Consider the following 20680-nt stretch of genomic DNA (forward strand, 5'->3'; position numbering starts at 1 on the left):
AGGAAATGTGTCATGGGAAAACAGTCTCACAATCACTTGGATAAAGCTAATTTCACACTAGAATTTTTGCTGGATCTGGCAGGGCTCATCAAAAACGCTTCCGTTAGTGATAATACAACCAGCTGCATCCATTATAAACGGATCCAGTTGTATTATCTTTAACATACCCAAGATAGATCCATTATGAATTCCATTGAAAGTCAATGGGGGACAGATGTGTTTTCTATTGTGTCATATTGTGTCAGAGTTAAACTGATCCGTCCCCATTGACTTGCATTGTGGGTCATGAAAGATCTGTCTTGCTGCGGTTTGCTCTCCGGTATGGGAACGCAACCAAACGAAACGGAATATATTTTGGAGCTTTCCATTCTGTTCAGTTACGTTTTGTCCCCATTGACAATGAATGGGGACAAAACTTAAGCGTTTTTCTCTGGTATTGAGCCCCTATGACGGATCTCAATACTGGAAAATAGAAACGCTAGTGTGAAAGTAGCCTAAGTAAACTTTACAAAATTATTACTACATAAAGTGACACATGTCGGATTAGCAAAAATAGGCTTGGGCAGGAAGGTGAAAACTGGCCTGGAGTAGGAGGAGTTAAATATAAAATGCTGTGTACCAATTTGCACAATTTCTCCAAAGCAGATCGCCAAAACTTCGGATTAATTTGGCAGAAACATTTTTGTGAAATATGCAATAAATCTTATTTGTGCTCATGTCTATTCCACGCCCTGAAAAAGGTGTCAGATCAAGTATTATTTTTTGCTGGTCTGTATGGTAATCTTTGGACTATTAAAAACTTAATATCATTATTTTTGAAACTGTTGATTTACAGAAAATATTAATTTGATGTATAGTAATGGAAGATGTATGCAATATAACTATAATTTTCCATTCAAATACTAAATCTGAAAATATTTTACCCTTATCTATACTCCTCTGCGCAGCTGGTAGAGTGTTCTATATTAACTCAAGGCCTCAGATAGAGAGTTTAAAAAAAAAATCATAAACTTGACCTTCTGATAACTTGAGCTCTAATTTTGTTTTTTTGCTTGAGAGTATAAAAACGTGACAAATTTGTTCCAGTGCCACTGTTACACAGTGACTACAATGGCATTCCTTTGGTTCTTGTCATGCCTTGCCCTGCTTGGGGGTACACTTGGTAAGTTAGAAAATGCCTAAGTTAACATTTTATTTTTTATAGTAATTTTTTAGATTGAATAATAATAATTTCTTAATATTTAGGCTGTGGTGTGCCAAGTATCAAGCCTGTTATTACTGGCTATGCAAGAATTGTGAACGGTGAGAATGCCGTTTCTGGTTCCTGGCCATGGCAAGTGTCTCTTCAGGTACTGTGAAAACATTTAACATACCTAGTTGAAATTATTCCAAAGATATATCTAATAATAATTGTAATCCCATACTACTTGTTCACACTAACATCATCGTTTTAGTTCAAGGCATCTTTAAAAGATACAAATGAATCCTGATGGATTGCATTGACTCATAATGGTCCCATTAGCGGTGATGTGCCATTTGAGAACAGGTGACCACTGAGGCCAGTGATTGACCACAGTGGTCCTGAGACCAAGCCACATTGACCCTGTCAGAAATCCATCAGGAAAGGAGCCAGTGGGACTGTGAACAGTTAAAGGAGTTAAGCCATGGTTAATGTAAAAATGAAAATCCGACATCATATAGTACATGACGATATCTTTCTAATGAAACTAGAACCAGCCCTGTACCTCACACGGATCCAGAGATCTCTAGATTCACTGCCCCAATTGCTCTGCTAGATTATCTTCAGCCTGCCAGCTCAGGGGGCCTGTCCTTTCTGTAACTGCCACAGCTTCTAACATAACATATGGCTGGTGGCAGTTGAAGATTTAAACTGAGCACGTTCGACCCCAAAAAAATAAGGAAAAGAACAAACAGCATGTGGCAGGTATACAGATACATTATATTTAATAGCCCACTGGCCATAATACATTTTTTATTACATACAATTACAAAAGTATTCATATCCAGGTTTGATGCTGGTAGAATATGCTTCATGACACAAGCCCTTTAAGTGTATTTTTAAATTTATTTAAAAGACATTACAGGCAGAGACTAAGTTGGCTTCTAGGTGGACTAAGGACTTGTGTGTCTAAGAGCTTAAGTGGATGGCCATATTTTCTTCAGTGTATCTTTTTTTCAAGGATAGTGCACACTGACCAATTCATTTCTATGGGGCGATACACACATCTGTTTTCTAATGGTGCAGCATGTCCAATCTGCATCTCAGTGCAGTTCCTATTCTTTTCTGTGTTTGTGGATGAACAATGGCCCTTTCTATTGATGAGAGTAAGATAAGAACTTCACATGAAAGGTATCAACTTTCACAGATCCATTGTTTGTAGACTGAAAATAAGACACTGTCATGCGTAATAATACCTAATGCAAAGTCCAAATATAGCACAAATTTCCCTACAAAAAAATTGTCCCAAATCAGAAGATTTTTTGAGCTATGGATTTGCAGTTTATGTTACCGTACACTACTATGCATTGAGAAGGGTGAGATCCTTGGTGAAAATTAAGAAGAAAGAGCTTACTACATATTTTTAAATCTGCAAATCATCATGCAGTATTTCCATACTGATTTTATCCGTGGCATTGAAAACTCCATCCACATAAATTGTACTGTAAACTGGGCCACAAATCTATCACAATTCTACCATGTCTGAACATAGCACAAGTAGTTCTAATGTGAGTGAAAACTGTAAAATGTCCCTTTCTGGGTTATTAGAAAACAATACATTGACTCATATTTTTGTACCCTACAGGACTACACTGGATTTCACTTCTGTGGTGGTTCTCTGATCAACAGTCTCTGGGTTGTCACTGCTGCCCACTGTGGAGTCACGTAAGTATTTTATATTAGTTGACTTTATAGCATTTCATATGCCAGCATTTTCAAGTTTAGAGCAACTCTGGAATTCCATCAAAGTTTATTAAACTTGTGGAAAAGAGTATGTTGTATTATTTTTCTGTGTCATTGACGTGGTACCTCAGAGTAAAACCATGAATATCTGTGACTCTCTGGTACACAGAACCTCCCACCGTGTAATTCTGGGTGAATTTGACCGTTCCTCCTCTGCTGAGCCTATTCAAACCAAGACCATTTCCAGGGTAAGCTACACTAAAATGGCTAAAGAAACACAAACATAAACTTACATATGGAAATATATCACAAATGCCATGAATGTTTTGACACATCATTTGTAAATGGAAATCAGATGTAATTGAAAGTGCTAACTACATATATAACTGATGTGGTCTTTTAACAGGTCTTCAGACACCCCAGCTACAACTCCTTTACCATTGCAAATGATATCACTCTCCTGAAGCTCACCAGTGCTGCTACATTCAACAGCCGGGTCTCCCCTGTGTGCGTTGCTGCTGGTGTTGATGTATTCAATGGAGGAGAGAGATGTGTTACTACTGGATGGGGCTATGTAAATGCTGCATGTAAGTTTCCATAATTACAGACAGCACTATAAGTATATAGGAAACATTGGGGCAGATTTATCAAAGCATTTACACCTGCTTTCTGGTGTGTATAAGCAGAAAAATATGACATTCAGGCTGAAATCAACCTGTAACCAACCCTGTTGCACATCCTTGCTAGAGAGGAGCAATTTTTGTTTCGAGTAAAAATTGATTCTACACAAATAAGAAAGAAAGACAGAAAGAAGGAAAGACTCCTTGAAAGGAGACATGCAAATCAGCCTTTCTTCCAAAAGGAAGGAGTATTAAACATCTCTGTATAACACTCCTCTGGAAAAGAGAGGTGTGCATATCTTTGGGTTTCTGGGAAAGATATTAGAATTAGCTTTCCTTCCAAAAATGAAAAGAAAGCTAAGCCTCTCTGATGCCATCAGATGTAAGTGATATATTGCATATATTTTCCCCAGAAACCCAGAGGAGCATTGTCTGGCCTACATGAGTACTCAAGTGCTCTCCATATCAATCAAGGCCTCTCAGGCAGCTAAGCTATGGTAATTCTTTCTGTTCAGCCATAATAAAAAAAAGAGCTCTTTCTTATCTCTGATTAACCTGAAATGAAATCTTAAGAATTTTTGGTTTGTTCATTTGATTCACACTCAGCTCTAATGCTTGCCAATTATTATTTTATAAACAAAGGTGTGTTAGACGCAAAACATATTAATCTGTCACATACTGCACATGGAGAGACACAGAAGAATTGCTAATAATTATAGTATTCTTACATCAATTTATTGACAATGTCATTACTATTTCTACAAACTACTTCACTAATCAATAGCTATATTTAATGTAAGGAAGAATTTGTTAACCGGTTATGGACTCTCACTAAGCAAAAGGTGCCAAATTGTGCAAAAAGCTGAGATCATAACATGAGCTAAATGTAAAATAGATGGTATTTTGCTCCTATGTAGACAGGTTTGAAAAATCAAGACAATAGAAATAATGTAATTCATAATGACAAGCTAGTTATTATATATATATTCATCTCCATTTTCCATTAATTCTTGTGGAACACCTAAAGGGTTAACAGAGTTTGTAAAATCAGTTTTGAATACCTTCAGGGATGTAGTTTCTAAAATGGGGTCATTTTTGGGTGGTTTCTATTATGTAAGCCTCACAAAGTGACTTCAGACCTGAACTGGTCCTTAAAAAGTGGGTTTTGGAAATTTTCTGAGAAATTTCAAGATTTGCTTCTAAACTTCTAAGCCTTCTAACGTCCCCCAAAAATAAAATGGCATTCACAAAATGATCCAAACATGAAGTACTGTAGATATATGGGGAATGTAAAGTAACGATTTTTGGAGGTATTACTATGTATTATAAAAGTAGAGAAATTGAAATTGGGAAATTTTTCAAAATTTTTGGTAAATCTGGTATTCTTTATAAATAAAAATGATTTTTTTTTTTTACTAAATTTTACCACTGTCATGAAGTACAATATGTGATGAGAAAACAATCTAAGAATGCCCTTGATAAGTAAAAGCGTTTCAAAGTTAACAATGATGGCCTGGTCCTTAAGGTGAAATATGGCAGGGTCCTTAAGGGGTTAAATAATTACTTCATAATTTTTTTTAATTTGTTTTGCCCAGTTTTTTCTACAAATAAATAAAAAAAAAAGCCCTATGTGAGATGATTACAAAGCATAAATAATTTAGGTAGCCCAACAAATAAAAAAGTTAAGTCTTTCAGACGAGCATGTCTTTTGCGGAAATCATGCTCTGTGTACAGAATAATGCCGTGTGCTCCTGCAAAACTAGCAGTGTCCATAAGATGGAGTGTGATTTCCACACAGGAAACACTCGTCTGAAAGAGGCCTTAGGGCCGGTTAACTGCCACACTTCTCAGATCTACAGTAGTTATTAGGGTTAAGCTTAATATCAGTTCCTTTATTATGCCTTTGTTTTTCTTAGCACAAGTAACTCCAAGCAAACTGCAGCAGGTCGCTCTGCCTCTTTTGACCACTACTGACTGTCAGAGATATTGGGGAAGCAATATCCTGAGCACCATGATCTGTGCTGGAGCATCTGGGGTCTCCTCATGCATGGTAAGATATCATAAGAAGCTTTTGGTACTCCTACCTAAGACATTGTCATTGTGAATTAACAGAATTAGGCCTTTTACATGTGTAATTTCTATTTCTCACCCTATAAAACTAGTCAATCAATGATAGTATGCTAGGGAATAATAGGCCCTACAGAGTAGTATGGGTGTTATAATTATATTACAACTCTGTACAACCTGGAGTAATATGCCTGTGTACAGTACATGAGGCCTTTTCCAAAGCTTGTTGATCTCCCAGATAGGAATCTGATCCCACCATGGGCACTATATATACAACACCTGCATTGAGCCATAATGTGGCAATGTACATGATATTTTGCTAAATGAATTCCCAAGAGACACCGGGACATGAATAAATATGTAGGATGCTCACATTTTCTTTGAATTCTTCTATAGGGTGACTCTGGTGGACCTCTTGTATGCCAGAGAAATGGAGCTTGGACCTTGGCTGGCATTGTGTCCTGGGGAAGCTCTACCTGCTCTACATCTACTCCTGCTGTATACGCTCGTGTGACAGCTCTTAGAGCCTGGTTGGACCAGACAGTTGCTGCTAACTAAATGTATCTCTATGAATATTAGTCATTAATAAAGTTACTATAAAAAATAATATTTTGTAACATCTAAGTGTTTATGTAAAATCACATATTGTGGCAAAACATGTACTGGGGTGTAACTACAACTGAGTGGGCCTCACAGCAAATGTTTGAATGGGGCCCTGCCCTACCAGCAATTCCCCGCAACCTCCTCCCATGCAACCCTTACTCTGTCTAACTTGGTGGTAAGTGAGGGTAGCCATCCTTCTCCTCTTGTACCTTAACCCCTTGAATACCGGAGTTTTTTTTGTCTTCGTGTTTTCATTTTTCTTCCCTGTCTTCCCGGAGCCATAACTTTTCTATTTTTCCATTCATATAGCTGAATAAGTGCCTGTTTCTTTACAGGACAATTTGTACTTTATATTGCCTCCATTTAATATGGAATACTAAAGGAAAAACAAAAAAAGAATACAGAATTCCACCACTGTTTTCCGGGTTCCCTATGTGGTAAAACTGTCCTGTGCCCTTCATTCTCTGGGTCACTACGATTACAACAAAATCTTATTTATATAGTTTTTTCTTGTGTTTTAATACTGAAACAACAAGATTTTGTTACATGTCCTACTGCCACTGAGGATTGCTGGACGTTCCTTGTAGCCTTCTGTTGCCTCCTACCCCACTTCCTCCTCTGCACTTCCTTAGCATAACACCTGCACCACCAACTTCAGCATAGCCAGGGGGAAACGACAGCAGGCTGTTCTTAAACTCATCTGTTTGGAGGAAAAAACCCACACCACGCAGGAGTTGTGGTCGGGCATCGAAGAACAAACCGATGAGTTATTGGTGCCGCTGAGCCTCAAGCCCGGCCTGGTGGTGTGCAATAATGGGTGAAGTCTCGTAGCAGCACTGGGGCTATCTAGCTTAAAGCACAGCCCTTGCCTGGCGCTTGTGCTGAATTTGGTGGTGCAGAGGTTCCTGACAAATTACCCCGAGATGTTGGTGCTGCGGCAGAAAGAGAGGGCCATCTGTATGCACTTTTGGCATTCTCACCCTGCTGCTGCTCGCCTGTCTGCACTGCAGAGCAACTTATGCCTTCCCGCTCACCACTTTATATGTGACATACCCACCTTGCACATGCTGGAGAGACTGTATGGGCAGCAGCAGGTGATAGTGGAGTTTCAGCAGCAGCACGCATGGGTGATTCACTCTGCGGCACAGCACCACTTCACCACCAACGACTGGACCTCCATGCAGGACGTGTGTGCTGTGTTGCACCATTTCGAGTACTCCACCAACATGACCATCGCTGATTACACCGTCATCAGTGTTACTATCCCATTTCTATGCCTCCTTGAAAAAATGCTTTTAGGAGATGATGAATGAGGTGGTGGCACAGAAGGAAGAGGAGGAGGAACAGGAATCATTCACGCGGTTATCAGGCCAGTCATCCGCACGTGGCTCGGAGGGTTGGTTCTGGCACAAACAGTGGCCATGTACTCAACTGTCCAGCTAGGGCACAGTTTTGGCGCAAGAGGAGGATGATGATGATGATGAGGAGGAACCGTGTTCACAGCAGGGTGGCACGCAAACCAGCTCATGGGCATCTCTGGAGCATGGCTGGGGAGATACAGAGGACACAGACAGCAAAGGCTTGTCATATACAAAAAAGAAGAAAAAAAAAAGAAATGAATTACACATCCAGCTGCTATGCTTTGATCTCATCCCTGCTACTTTTGCAGAAAGCAGCACTAAATAGCGCATGTGTACCACCTCCTACATGCTAAATGTGGGCATACATGCTAAATGAGGCATAAGTGCACATTTTGATCAAAAGTCATAAGCCCACTCACCACGCCAAGGTTGCATCTATGAGTGGGTCCTACTCTAAAATTGGCGCGCCACTGCATGGTGATCACCGACGCTGTGGCGCCAATCTGGCAGGCAGCGGGACCCAGCAGTCAAACAGCACCCCTGCTGCTCGACTATGCCATACCTAGCACTGGCCCCCCCCCCAACCCACCAGAAAAACAGCACAATGGCCACCGTGCAGCACCGCACCATGTGAACAGTCGTCAAAGCTCACCTTACCTGAAGCCCTCAGGAACTTCAACTGACAGCATGGGAAGGTTCATTTAAACCAGGCATCTCAAACTCCGGCCCTCCAGCTGTTGCAAAACTACAACTCCCACAATGCCCTGCTGTAGGCTGATACCTGTAGGCTGTCCGGGCATTGTGGGAGTTGTAGTTTTGCAACAGCTGGAGGGCCGCAGTTTGAGATCCCTGATTTGAACCCTCATGCAAATTACCTTGCTAATTAAAATCACCTGGCCGAATAGAAGGAGTGCTGATCCAGGGACAGATTCTCTATACATATACAAAAAAGAAGAAAAGAAATGAATCGCACATCCAGCTGCTATGCTTTGATCTCATCCCTGCTACTTTAGCAGAAAACAGCACTAAATAGTGCATGTGTACCGCCTCCTATGCTACATGCTAAATGAGGCATTAGTGTACATTTTGATCAAAAGGCATAAGCCCACCCACCACGCCAAGGTTGCCTCTATGAGTGGGCCCTACTCTAAAATTGGCTCGGCGCTGTACGGAACCACCGACGCTGTGGCGCCAATCTGGCAGGCGGCAGGACCCAGCAGTCAAAGAGCACCCCTTCTGCCCGACTATGCCATACTGAGCTTGTCATTGCCTCTGGGCAGCCTAGCACACATGAGCGAATACATTCTGCAGAGCTTCCGCAATGACCACTGAGTTGCCCTCATTCTTACCAGTGCTGATCACTGGGTGACCACCCTGCTGGATCCCCGCTACAAGGACCTCCACTTCCTGGTTCAAGATTGTTATTTATTATATTGTCAGAGTAGAGAAGTATATCAGCCGCGCCCAGCCATAGTTATAATTCAGTGCACTTTGTTCATTCTGTTTGCCATTTTCAAATGTTTTGGGGCCTCCCCAAATAAAATAAAAAAATTAAAGAAAAAATTAATCAATAATAAAATAAAACCCCCACAAAAACAGTGTTGGCTACCTCCTCCTCCGCCTCTTTCACCTACACTACCACATCCACAGCCTCCGCAACCTCCTACTCCACTTGGACCTCCACCTCCTGGTTTAAGATTATTATTTTACATTTTTTTCTATTCTATGTTGTCCAACTAATTTACTCAGTTTCTATGAGGAGGTGAGTTCTAAACTTGACTGCGGCAAATCAATGGATGTCGTATATCTGGACTTCTCCAAAGCATTTGACACTGTACCACATAAAAGGTTAGTATATAAAATGAGAATGCTCGGACTGGGAGAAAACGTCTGTAAGTGGGTAAGTAACTGGCTGAGTGATAGAAAACAGAGGGTGGTTATTAATGGTACACACTCAGATTGAGTCACTAGCGGAGTACCTGAGGGGTCAGTATTGCGTTCTATTCTCTTCAATATATTTATTAATTTTTGCAGATGACACTAAGGCTACTTTCACACTGGCGTTTTGAATTCCGTTTGTGAGATCCGTGTCAGGGATCTCACAAACGGTTCAAAACGGATCAGTTCAGCCCCAATGCATTCTGAATGGATAAGGATCCGTTCAGAATGCATCAGTTTGGCTCCGTTCTGCCTCCATTCCGCTCTGGATGCGGACACCAAACGGATCCGTCCTGACTTACAATGTAAGTCAATGGTAGCGGATCCGTTTTCACTGACACAATATGGTGCAATTGAAAATGGATCCGTCCCCCATTGATTTTCAATGTAAGTCAGGACGGATCTGTTTTGACTTTGTTCTTCATAATGCAAACAGATCCGTTATGAACGGATACAATCGTTTGCATTATAGGTGCGGATCTGTCTGTGCAGATACCAGACAGATCCGCACCTAACGCAGGTGTGAAAGTAGCCTAAACTGTGTAAAGTAATTGACACGGAAGAGGACAGTATACTGCTACAGATGGATCTGGATAGATTGGAGTCTTGGGCAGAGAGGTGGTAGATGAGGTTTAACACTGACAAATGTAAGGTTATGCATATAGGATTAATACAAGTCACCCGTACATACTAAATGGTAAAACACTGACATGGAAAAGGACTTAGGAATTTTAGTGAACAGCAAACTAAGCTGTGGAAACCAGTGTCAGGCAGCTGCTGCCAAGGCCACTAAGATAATGGGTTGCATCAAAATGGGCATAGATGCCCGTGATAAGAACATAGTCCTACCACTTTACAAATCACTAGTCAGACCACACATGGAGTACTGTGTACAGTTCTGGGCTCCTGTAAACAAGGCAGACATAGCAGAGCTGGAGAAGGTTCAGAGGAGGGCAACTAAAGTAATAACTGGAATGGGGCAACTACAGTACCCTGAAAGAATATCAACATTAGGGTTATTCACTTTAGAAAAAAGATGACTAAGGGGAAATCTAATGACTATGTATAAATATATCAGAGGTCAGTACAGAGATCTCTCCCATCATCTATTTATCCCCAGGACTGTGACTGTGATGAGGGGGCATCCACTGCGTCTGGAGGAAAGAAGGTTTGTACACAAACATAGAAGAGGATTCTTTACGGTAAGAGCAGTGAGAATATGGAACTCTCTGCCGGAAGAGGTGGTTACATAGTTACATAGTTGTTAAGGTTGTAAAAAGACAAAAGTCCATCAAGTCCAACCTGCAGTCGTGGTATATCGATCCACAGAACAAATCCCTGGAACAATATCCATCTTCTGTTTAAAAAGGGGTTGGGCCAAAGGAAAAGGGTGTGTACAACAAGATTTCTATATATTGCCATAAGCCTCAATGTTATTTTGAATTAAAAAGTAATCTAAAACTTTTTTGAAGCCATCTACTGTATTTGCTGTGACCAGCTCCTGCAGTGGTGATGGTGAGTTCACTAAAAGAGTTCAAGAGGGGCCTGGATGTATTTCTGGAGTGTAATAATATTATAGGTTATAGTTACTAAAGAAAGGTCGTTGATCCAGGGAGTTATTCTGATTGCCTGATTGGAGTGAGGAAGGAATTTTTTTCTCCTAAAATGAGGAAAATTGTCTTCTACCTCACAGGGTCTTTTTTTTTTGCCTTCCCCTGGTTCAACTTTCGGGATAACAGGCTGAACTAGATGGACAGTTGCCTTTTTTCAACCTTATAAACTATGTTACTATGTGATTTCAAGTCATTTCACTATCCACATTTTTTAGAGAAATTGTCCTGCTCTTACCCCCATTTTGCTTGCTTTTGCAGCCCTCCAGCCCTTACTACGACTATTTTACAGCTATTTTACAGCACCCATTGACTTCTATGGGGTTCAGGTTTGGGGTCAAGTTCGGGTTGAATTCGGGTTCCCGAGCCAAACTTTGAACTAAGTTCGGCCAAACCGATCAAACCGAACATCCACGGGTCTGCTCATCCCAATTTATTAACACTTTCTATTATGTAAACCCCAAAAAGTTACTTCTTAAGTGGATTAGTCCCTTAAACAGCAGGTTTTGGAAAACTTTGGGAAAATACCAAAATATTGAATCTAAAAATTCTAATTCGTCTAACATCCTTGAAAATAAAATAACATTTACAAAATGATGCCAACAAAAAGTAGACATATGGGGAATGTAAAGTAATGACTATACTATGTGGTATCATTATCTGTTTTATTGGAGAGAAATACATTTTAGACATTTTTTTTAGAAATAAAAGTGAAACATAGCTGCTTAAATTTACCACTGTCAAGGAAATGTGTCATGGGAAAACAGTCTCACAATCACTTGGATAATCGTTAATTTCTAACGATAATTTGTTTTCCCTTAGTCCTAAAAGCAGCACAGATGGGGTTAACTGCCCCCCGGTGGACTGGTAGGAGAGCGAAATTTTTAATGAGCCCAAAGAAGAACCATGAACAAACTCCAGCTCCCCTAAAGGGAGGGATTCGCCCCCCAGCCCACCGTGTCTATAACAAGAAAGTACTTAGGGCGGGAAAATTTGTGTGCTGCTGTTAGACTAAGGGAAAACAAATTATCGTTAGAAATTAACGATTCCCTTACGTCCTACCAGCAGCACAGATGGGGAGATAGCAAGAAGAATCCCCTAGGAGGGTCCTCATGCCTGCAGAAGTAAGAACTGTCTGCCCAAAGGCCGAAAACTCTGCTACCTTAGCATCTATTCTATAATGAGAGATGAAGGTAGATTCAGAGCTCCAGGAAGCCGCTTTACAGATCAACTCAAATGGGAGAAGGCTTCTCTCCACAGCAGGTAACTACGGCCTAATAGAATGGGCCCTCACAAACTCCGGAGGATCTAACGATTGGGAAGTGAAAGCTTCCCTAATGGCCTCCTTAACCAGCGACTAATAGTAGTTTTAGACCGCTTTACGGCCTTTAGACTTACCGGCAAACAGGATGAAGAGGTTCTCATCTATCCTGAACTCTCTGGATCTATCCACATAGATCTGGAGGCATCTCGAGATGTCCAGTGGATGTCTAACTGGAATATCAGGGGAGGAGGCGGAGAATAATACAGGCAGAGAAATTACCTGGTTAATATTTGAAAAGTTGGATCCTTAGGTCTGAAATAAGGTAGAAATTTCAGAAGGACTCTGTCCTGTAAAAAAGGATGTATGGATGTAAAGCAGAGAAAGCTTGCAGCTCAGAAATTCTCTTGGTTGAGGTTATAGCCAGAAGAACAGTAAAAACTTAAAGCTTGCCTCCTCCAAGGGTTCAAAGGGGGGGGGATGCTAACCCCTTGAGAACCACTGACAGGTCCATTGGGAACGGGTTTCAGTATTGTAGGCTTCAATCTTTCTGCTCCCTTAAGGAAGCGTTTGATGAGCGGGTCCCGAGAATATGGTCTGTTGAGACAGGCCGAGATGGCAAAGACTTGAACCTTCAGGGTAGATGGGGAGAGACATCTATCTAACCCATCCTGAGGTAACTGTAATATCGCAGGAAGGGGCGGATCTGCAGACGCCACCTGGTTGGAGCTGCACCATGACGTGAAGATCCTCATGATCCGGGAGTAGGCCTTCTTGGTAGACTCTGCTCTGGAATGCAACAGGGTTCTCAGGACCGACTCAGAGAGCCCATCCACTCTGGGAAGGGACTGATCAACCTCCAGGCTGTCAGGTTGAATCTGTGCAGATCTGGGCAGAGATGAGTGTCCCACGACACCAGTGTCTGCTCCGGGGGGAGTCTCCAATATTGTCCCCGACTCATCTGAATGAGCTGGGTAAACCAGGATCTCCGGGGCCAAAATGGTATGATGGCTATTACCGAGGCCTGATCCTGACGGATTTTCATTAATACCCTCGGTATCATGGAAAAAGGAGGGAAGATGTAAGCCAGCCTGAACCTCCACGGTATCGTCAGAGCGTCTATCGCCAGGGGGTTGTCTTCCCTGTATAGGGAACAGAACCTCTGCACCTTGGCGTTGAACCTGGTTGCCATGAGATCCACCTCTGGCATGCCCCATCTGAGGACTAGCAGCCTGAAGATCTCCGGATGCAGTGACCACTCCAAGGTCGGTAAACCGCGACTTAGGGAATCCGCAATGATGTTGAGGGAGTCTCGGATGTGAGTGGCAGATAGATGGGATAGGTTCAGCTCTGCCCACCGCAGAATTACCCCAATCTCTGAAAGAAGGGGTAAGGATCTTGTGCCTCCCTGCTTGTTTATGTAAAGCACTGCAGTCATGTTGTCTGACTGGACTTTCACTGCTTTGCCCCGGATCTGAGCGGCGAAGTGGAGGAGGGCTAGCCGGATAGCACGCATCGCGCGGGGATTCGAAGAAAGATGCCGCTCCTGAGAAGACCAAGATCCCCGAACTGGGGATCCGTTTAAATGGGCGCCCCAGCCTACAAGGGACGCGTCTGTTGTCAATATGAGTCAAACTGGTTGGGTCATGGACTTCCCTGCTGGTAGATGGAACCACCATCTGAGGGAATTCCGGCAGCACCAGTAAGGCAAAGCACTACCCCCAGGTATACCACTTCCAAATGGGGGGAGAAAATAAGAAATAAAGCGCATAGCATAAGCGCTGCTGCAATGCCTTATTTGGAGAAAAAATGAGGCAAAAAAATGGGGTTATAATAAACCCCAATAAAATAAAACAGCCTCCAATTCCCCCAAGAGAGGGGAGAAAACTCGCCAGTCACCTGTCCAAAGGACAGAAAAAAACACGGTGGGCTGGGGGCGAACCCCTCCCTTTAGGGAGCTGGAGTTTGTTCATTGGTTCTTCTTTGGGCTCATTATAAATTCCGCCGGTCCTACCAGTCCACGGGGGCAGTTAACCCCATCTGTGCTGCTGGTAGGAAGTAAGGGAAGGCTCATTTCACACTAGAATTTTTGCTGGATCTGGCAGGGCTCATCAAAAACGCTTCCGTTAGTGATAATACAACCAGCTACATCCATTACGAACGGATCCAGTTGTATTATATTTAACATACCCAAGACGGATCCATTATGAATTCCATTGAAAGTCAATAGGGGACAGATGTGTTTTCTATTGTGTCATATTGTGTCAGAGTTAAACTGATCCGTCCCCATTGACTTGCATTGTGGGTCATTAAAGATCTGTCTTGCTCCGCATCCCATGACAGAAAGAAAACTGCAGCTTGCTGCGTGCGGTTTTCTCTCCGGTATGGGAACGCAACCAAACAAAATGGAATGTATTTTGGAGCATTCCATTCTGTTCAGTTATGTTTTGTCCCCATTGACAATGAATGGGGACAAAACTGAAGCGTTTTTCTCTGGTATTGAGCCCCTATGACGGATCTGAATACTGGAAAATAGAAACGCTAGTGTGAAAGTAGCCTAAGTAAACTTTACAAAATTATTACTACATAAATTGACACATGTCGGATTATCAAAAATAGGCTTGGGCAGGAAGTTGAAAACTGGCCTGGAGTAGGAGGAGTTAAATATAAAATGCTGTGTACCAATTTGCACAATTTCTCCAAAGCAGATCGCCAAAACTTCGATTCATTTGGCAGAAACATTTTTGTGAATATGCAATAAATCTTATTTGTGCTCATGTCTATTCCACGCCCTGAAAAAAGGGGTCAGATCAAGTATTATTTTTTGCTGGTCTGTATGGTAATCTTTGGACTATTATGTTGATTTACAGAAATATTAATTTGATGTATAGTAATGGAAATGTATGCAATATAACTATAATTTTCCATTCAAATACTAAATCTGAAAATATTTTACCCTTATCTATACTCCTCTGCGCAGCTGGTAGAGTGTTCTATATTAACTCAAGGCCTCAGATAGAGAGTTTAAAAAAAAACATAAACTTGACCTTCTGATAACTTGAGCTCTAATTTGGTTGGTTGCTTGAGAGTATATAAACGTGACAAATTTGTTCCAGTGCCACTGTTACACAGTGACTACAATGGCATTCCTTTGGCTCTTGTCATGCCTTGCCCTGCTTGGGGGTACACTTGGTAAGTTAGAAAATGCCTAAGTTAACATTTTATTTTCTATAGTAATTTCTTAGATTGAATAATAATAATTTCTTAATATTTAGGCTGTGGTGTGCCAAGTATCAAACCTGTTATTACTGGCTATGCAAGAATTGTGAACGGTGAGAATGCCGTTTCTGGTTCCTGGCCATGGCAAGTGTCTCTTCAGGTACTGTGAAAACATTTAACATACCTAGTTTAAATGATTCCAAAGATATATCTAATAATAATTGTAATCCCGTACTACTTGTTCACACTAACATCATCGTTTTAGTGCAAGGCATCTTTAAAAAATACTAATGAATCCTGATGGATTGCATTGACTCATAATGGTCCTATTAGCGGTGATGTGCCATTTGAGAACAGGTGACCACTGAGGCCAGTGATTGACCACAGTGGTCCTGAGACCAAGCCACATTGACCCTGTCAGAAATCCATCAGGAAAGGAGCCAGTGGGACTGTGAACAGTTAAAGGAGTTAAGCCATGGTTAATGTAAAAATGAAAATCCGACATCATATAGTACATGACGATATCTTTCTAATGAAACTAGAACCAGCCCTGTACCTCACACGGATCCAGAGATCTCTAGATTCACTGCCCCAATTGCTCTGCTAGATTATCTTCAGCCTGCCAGCTCAGGGGGCCTGTCCTTTCTGTAACTGCCACAGCTTCTAACATAACATATGGCTGGTGGCAGTTAAAGATTTAAACTGAGCACGTTCGACCCCAAAAAAATAAGGAAAAGAACAAACAGCATGTGGCAGGTATACAGATACATTATATTTAATAGCCCACTGGCCATACTACATTTTTATTACATACAATTACAAAAGTATTCATATCCAGGTTTGATGCTGGTAGAATATGCTTCATGACACAAGCCCTTTAAGTGTATTTTTAAATTTATTTGACAGACATTTCAGGCAGAGACTAAGTTGGCTTCTAGGTGGACTAAGGACTTGTGTGTCTAAGAGCTTAAGTGCATGGCCATATTTTCTTCAGTGTATCTTTTTTTCAAGGATAGTGCACACTGACCAATTCATTTCTATGGGGCGATACACACATCTGTTTTCTAATGGTGCAGCATGTCCAATCTGCATCTCAGTGCAGTTCCTATTCTTTTCTGTGTTTGTGGATGAACAATGGCCCTTTCTATTAATGAGAGTAAGATAAGAACTTCACATGAAAGGTATCAACTTTCACAGATCCATTGTTTGTAGACTGAAAATAAGACACTGTCATGCGTAATAATACCTAATGCAAAGTCCAAATATAGCACAAATTTCCCTACAAAAAAATTGTCCCAAATCAGAAGATTTTTTGAGCTATGGATTTGCAGTTTATGTTACCGTACACTACTATGCATTGAGAAGGGTGAGATTCTTGGTGAAAATTATCAAGAAAGAGCTTGCTACATATTTTTAAATCTGCAAATCATCATGCAGTATTTCCATACTGATTTTATCCGTGGCATTGAAAACTCCATCCACATAAATTGTACTGTAAACTGGGCCACAAATCTATCACAATTCTACCATGTCTGAACATAGCACAAGTAGTTCTAATGTGAGTGAAAACTGTAAAATGTCCCTTTCTGGGTTATTAGAAAACAATACATTGACTCATATTTCTGTACCCTACAGGACTACACTGGATTTCACTTCTGTGGTGGTTCTCTGATCAACAGTCTCTGGGTTGTCACTGCTGCCCACTGTGGAGTCACGTAAGTATTTTATATTAGTTGACTTTATAGCATTTCATATGCCAGCATTTTCAAGTTTAGAGCAACTCTGGAATTCCATCAAAGTTTATTAAACTTGTGGAAAAGAGTATGTTGTATTATTTTTCTGTGTCATTGACGTGGTACCTCAGAGTAAAACCATGAATATCTGTGACTCTCTGGTACACAGAACCTCCCACCGTGTAATTCTGGGTGAATTTGACCGTTCCTCCTCTGCTGAGCCTATTCAAACCAAGACCATTTCCAGGGTAAGCTACACTAAAATGGCTAAAGAAACACAAACATAAACTTACATATGGAAATATATCACAAATGCCATGAATGTTTTGACACATCATTTGTAAATGGAAATCAGATGTAATTGAAAGTGCTAACTACATATATAACTGATGTGGTCTTTTAACAGGTCTTCAGACACCCCAGCTACAACTCCTTTACCATTGCAAATGATATCACTCTCCTGAAGCTCACCAGTGCTGCTACATTCAACAGCCGGGTCTCCCCTGTGTGCGTTGCTGCTGGTGTTGATGTATTCAATGGAGGAGAGAGATGTGTTACTACTGGATGGGGCTATGTAAATGCTGCATGTAAGTTTCCATAATTACAGACAGCACTATAAGTATATAGGAAACATTAGGGCAGATTTATCAAAGCATTTACACCTGCTTTCTGGTGTGTGTATAAGCAAAAAAATAGGACATTCAGGCTGAAATCAACCTGTAACCAACCCTGTTGCACATGCTTGCTAGAGATGAGCAATTTTTGTTTCGAGTAAAAATTGATTCTACACAAATAAGAAAGAAAGACAGAAAGAAGGAAAGACTCCTTGAAAGGAGACATGCAAATCAGCCTTTCTTCCAAAAGGAAGGAGTATTAAACATCTCTGTATAACACTCCTCTGGAAAAGAGAGGTGTGCATATCTTTGGGTTTCTGGGAAAGATATTAGAATTAGCTTTCCTTCCAAAAATGAAAAGAAAGCTAAGCCTCTCTGATGCCATCAGATGTAAGTGATATATTGCATATATTTTCCCCAGAAACCCAGAGGAGCATTGTCTGGCCTACATGAGTACTCAAGTGCTCTCCATATCAATCAAGGCCTCTCAGGAAGCTAAGCTATGGTAATTCTTTCTGTTCAGCCATAATAAAAAAAAGAGCTCTTTCTTATCTCTGATTAACCTGAAATGAAATCTTAAGAATTTTTGGTTTGTTCATTTGATTCACACTCAGCTCTAATGCTTGCCAATTATTATTTTATAAACAAAGGTGTGTTAGGGCTCTTTCACACTTGCGTTCTTTTCTTCCGGCATAGAGTTCCGTCGTCGGGGCTCTATGCCGGAAGAATCCTGATCAGTTTTATCCTAATGCATTCTGAATGGAGAGAAATACATTCAGGATGCATCAGGATGTCTTCAGTTCCGGACCGGAACGTTTTTTGGCCGGAGAAAATACTGCAGCATGCAAAATCCTGAACACTTGCTGCAAGGCCGGATCCGGAATTAATGCCCTTTGAAAGGCATTAATCCGGATCCGGCCTTAAGCTAAACGTTGTTTCGGCGCATTGCCGGATCCGACGTTTTGCTTTTTCTGAATGGTTACCATGGCTGCCAGGTCCTGGTTGCCATGGTAAAGTGTAGTGGGGAGCGGGGGAGCAGTATACTTACCGTCCGTGTGGCTCCCCGGGCGCTCCAGAGTGACTTCAGGGCGCCCCATGCGCATGGATGACGTGATCGCATGGACACGTCATCCATGCGCATGGGGCGCTCTGACGTCATTCTGGAGCGCCCCGGGAGCCGCACGGACTGTAAGTATACTGCTCCCCCGCTCCCCACTACTACTATGGCACCCAGGACGCTATTAAAGTCCTGGCTGCCATAGTAACACTGAAAGCATTTTGAAGACGGATCCGTCTTCAAATGCTTTCAGTTCACTTGCGTTTTTCCGGATCCGGAGTGTAATTCCGGCAAATGGAGTACACGCCGGATCCGGACAACGCAAGTGTGAAAGAGCCCTTAGACGCAAAACATATTAATCTGTCACATACTGCACATGGAGAGACGCAGAAGAATTGCTAATAATTATAGTATTCTTACATCAATTTATTGACAATGTCATTACTATTTCTACAAACTACTTCACTAATCAATAGCTATATTTAATGTAAGGAGGAATTTGTTAACCGATTATGAACTCTCACTAAGCAAAAGCTGCCAAATTGTGCAAAAAGCTGAGATCATAATATGAGCTAAATGTAAAATAGATGGTATTTTGCTCCTATGTAGACAGGTTTGAAAAATCAAGACAATAGAAATAATGTAATTCATAATGACAACCTAGTTTTTATATATTCATCTCCATTTTCCATTAATTCTTGTGGAACACCTAAAGGGTTAACAGAGTTTGTAAAATCAGTTTTGAATACCTTGAGGGATGAAGTTTCTAAAATGGGGTCATTTTTGGGTGGTTTCTATTATGTAAGCCTCACAAAGTGACTTCAGACCTGAACTAGTCCTTAAAAAGTGGGTTTTGGAAATTTTCTGAGAAATTTCAAGATTTGCTTCTAAACTTCTAAGCCTTCTAACGTCCCCCAAAAATAAAATGGCATTCACAAAATGATCCAAACATGAAGTACTGTAGATATATGGGGAATGCAAAGTAACTATTTTTGGAGGTATTACTATCTATTCTAAAAGTAGAGAAATTGAAATTGGGAAATTTGCACATTTTTCAATTTTTTTTGTAAATCTGGTATTCTTTATAAATAAAAAAGATTTTTTTTTTACAAAGTTTTACCACTGTCATGAAGTACAATATGTGATTAGAAAACAATCTAAGAATGGCCTTGATAAGTAAAAGCGTTTCAAAGTTAACACTGATGGCCTGGTCATTAAGGTGAAATATGGCAGGGTCCTTAAGGGGTTAAATAATTACTTCATATTGTTTTTTTAATTTGTTTTGCCCAGTTTTTTCTACAAATAAAAAAAAAAAAAGCCCTATGTGAGATGATTACAAAGCATAAATAATTTAGGTAGCCCAACAAAAAAAAAGTTAAGTCTTTCAGACGAGCATGTCTTTTGCGGAAATCATGCTCTGTGTACAGAATAATGCCGTGTGCTCCTGCAAAACTAGCAGTGTCCATAAGATGGAGTGTGATTTCCACACAGGAAACACTCGTCTGAAAGAGGCCTTAGGGCCGGTTAACTGCCACACTTCTCAGATCTACAGTAGTTATTAGGGTTAAGCTTAATATCAGTTCCTTTATTATGCCTTTGTTTTTCTTAGCACAAGTAACTCCAAGCAAACTGCAGCAGGTCGCTCTGCCTCTTTTGACCACTACTGACTGTCAG

At 41.0% G+C, this 20680-nt stretch overlaps 2 protein-coding genes across 2 annotated transcripts in view; both read left to right on the top strand.

Moving 5' to 3' along the window:
* The first annotated feature begins 1110 nt into the window (after positions 1-1110).
* LOC120980404 (chymotrypsinogen A-like) lies at positions 1111-6168 on the top strand. Its single transcript, XM_040409498.1, has 7 exons — positions 1111-1162; positions 1246-1349; positions 2826-2905; positions 3093-3171; positions 3330-3510; positions 5460-5593; positions 6007-6168. Exons 1-7 carry the CDS (start codon positions 1111-1113, stop codon positions 6166-6168), a joined length of 792 nt encoding a protein of 263 aa, XP_040265432.1.
* Positions 6169-15523: 9355 nt separating this feature from the next.
* The window catches only part of LOC120980059 (chymotrypsinogen 2-like), a 10908-nt gene continuing 5751 nt past the window's right edge, over positions 15524-20680 (top strand). Inside the window, exons 1-6 of the mRNA XM_040408926.1 lie at positions 15524-15575; positions 15659-15762; positions 17238-17317; positions 17505-17583; positions 17742-17922; positions 20616-20675. Coding sequence (XP_040264860.1) covers positions 15524-15575; positions 15659-15762; positions 17238-17317; positions 17505-17583; positions 17742-17922; positions 20616-20675 — 556 coding nt within the window. The remainder of the gene's footprint in view (positions 15576-15658; positions 15763-17237; positions 17318-17504; positions 17584-17741; positions 17923-20615; positions 20676-20680) is intronic.

Source organism: Bufo bufo, chromosome 10 (assembly GCF_905171765.1).
Source record: "Bufo bufo chromosome 10, aBufBuf1.1, whole genome shotgun sequence".
Taxonomy (NCBI): Eukaryota; Metazoa; Chordata; class Amphibia; order Anura; family Bufonidae; genus Bufo; species Bufo bufo.

Coding starts and splice junctions, on each gene's coding strand:
- LOC120980404 (XM_040409498.1), top strand. CDS start 1,111: ATGGCATTCCTTTGGTTCTTGTCATGCCTTGCCCTGCTTGGGGGTACA. Junction 1,350..2,825: donor CATGGCAAGTGTCTCTTCAG/GTACTGTGAAAA, acceptor TGTACCCTACAG/GACTACACTGGATTTCACTT. Junction 3,511..5,459: donor GGGCTATGTAAATGCTGCAT/GTAAGTTTCCAT, acceptor TGTTTTTCTTAG/CACAAGTAACTCCAAGCAAA.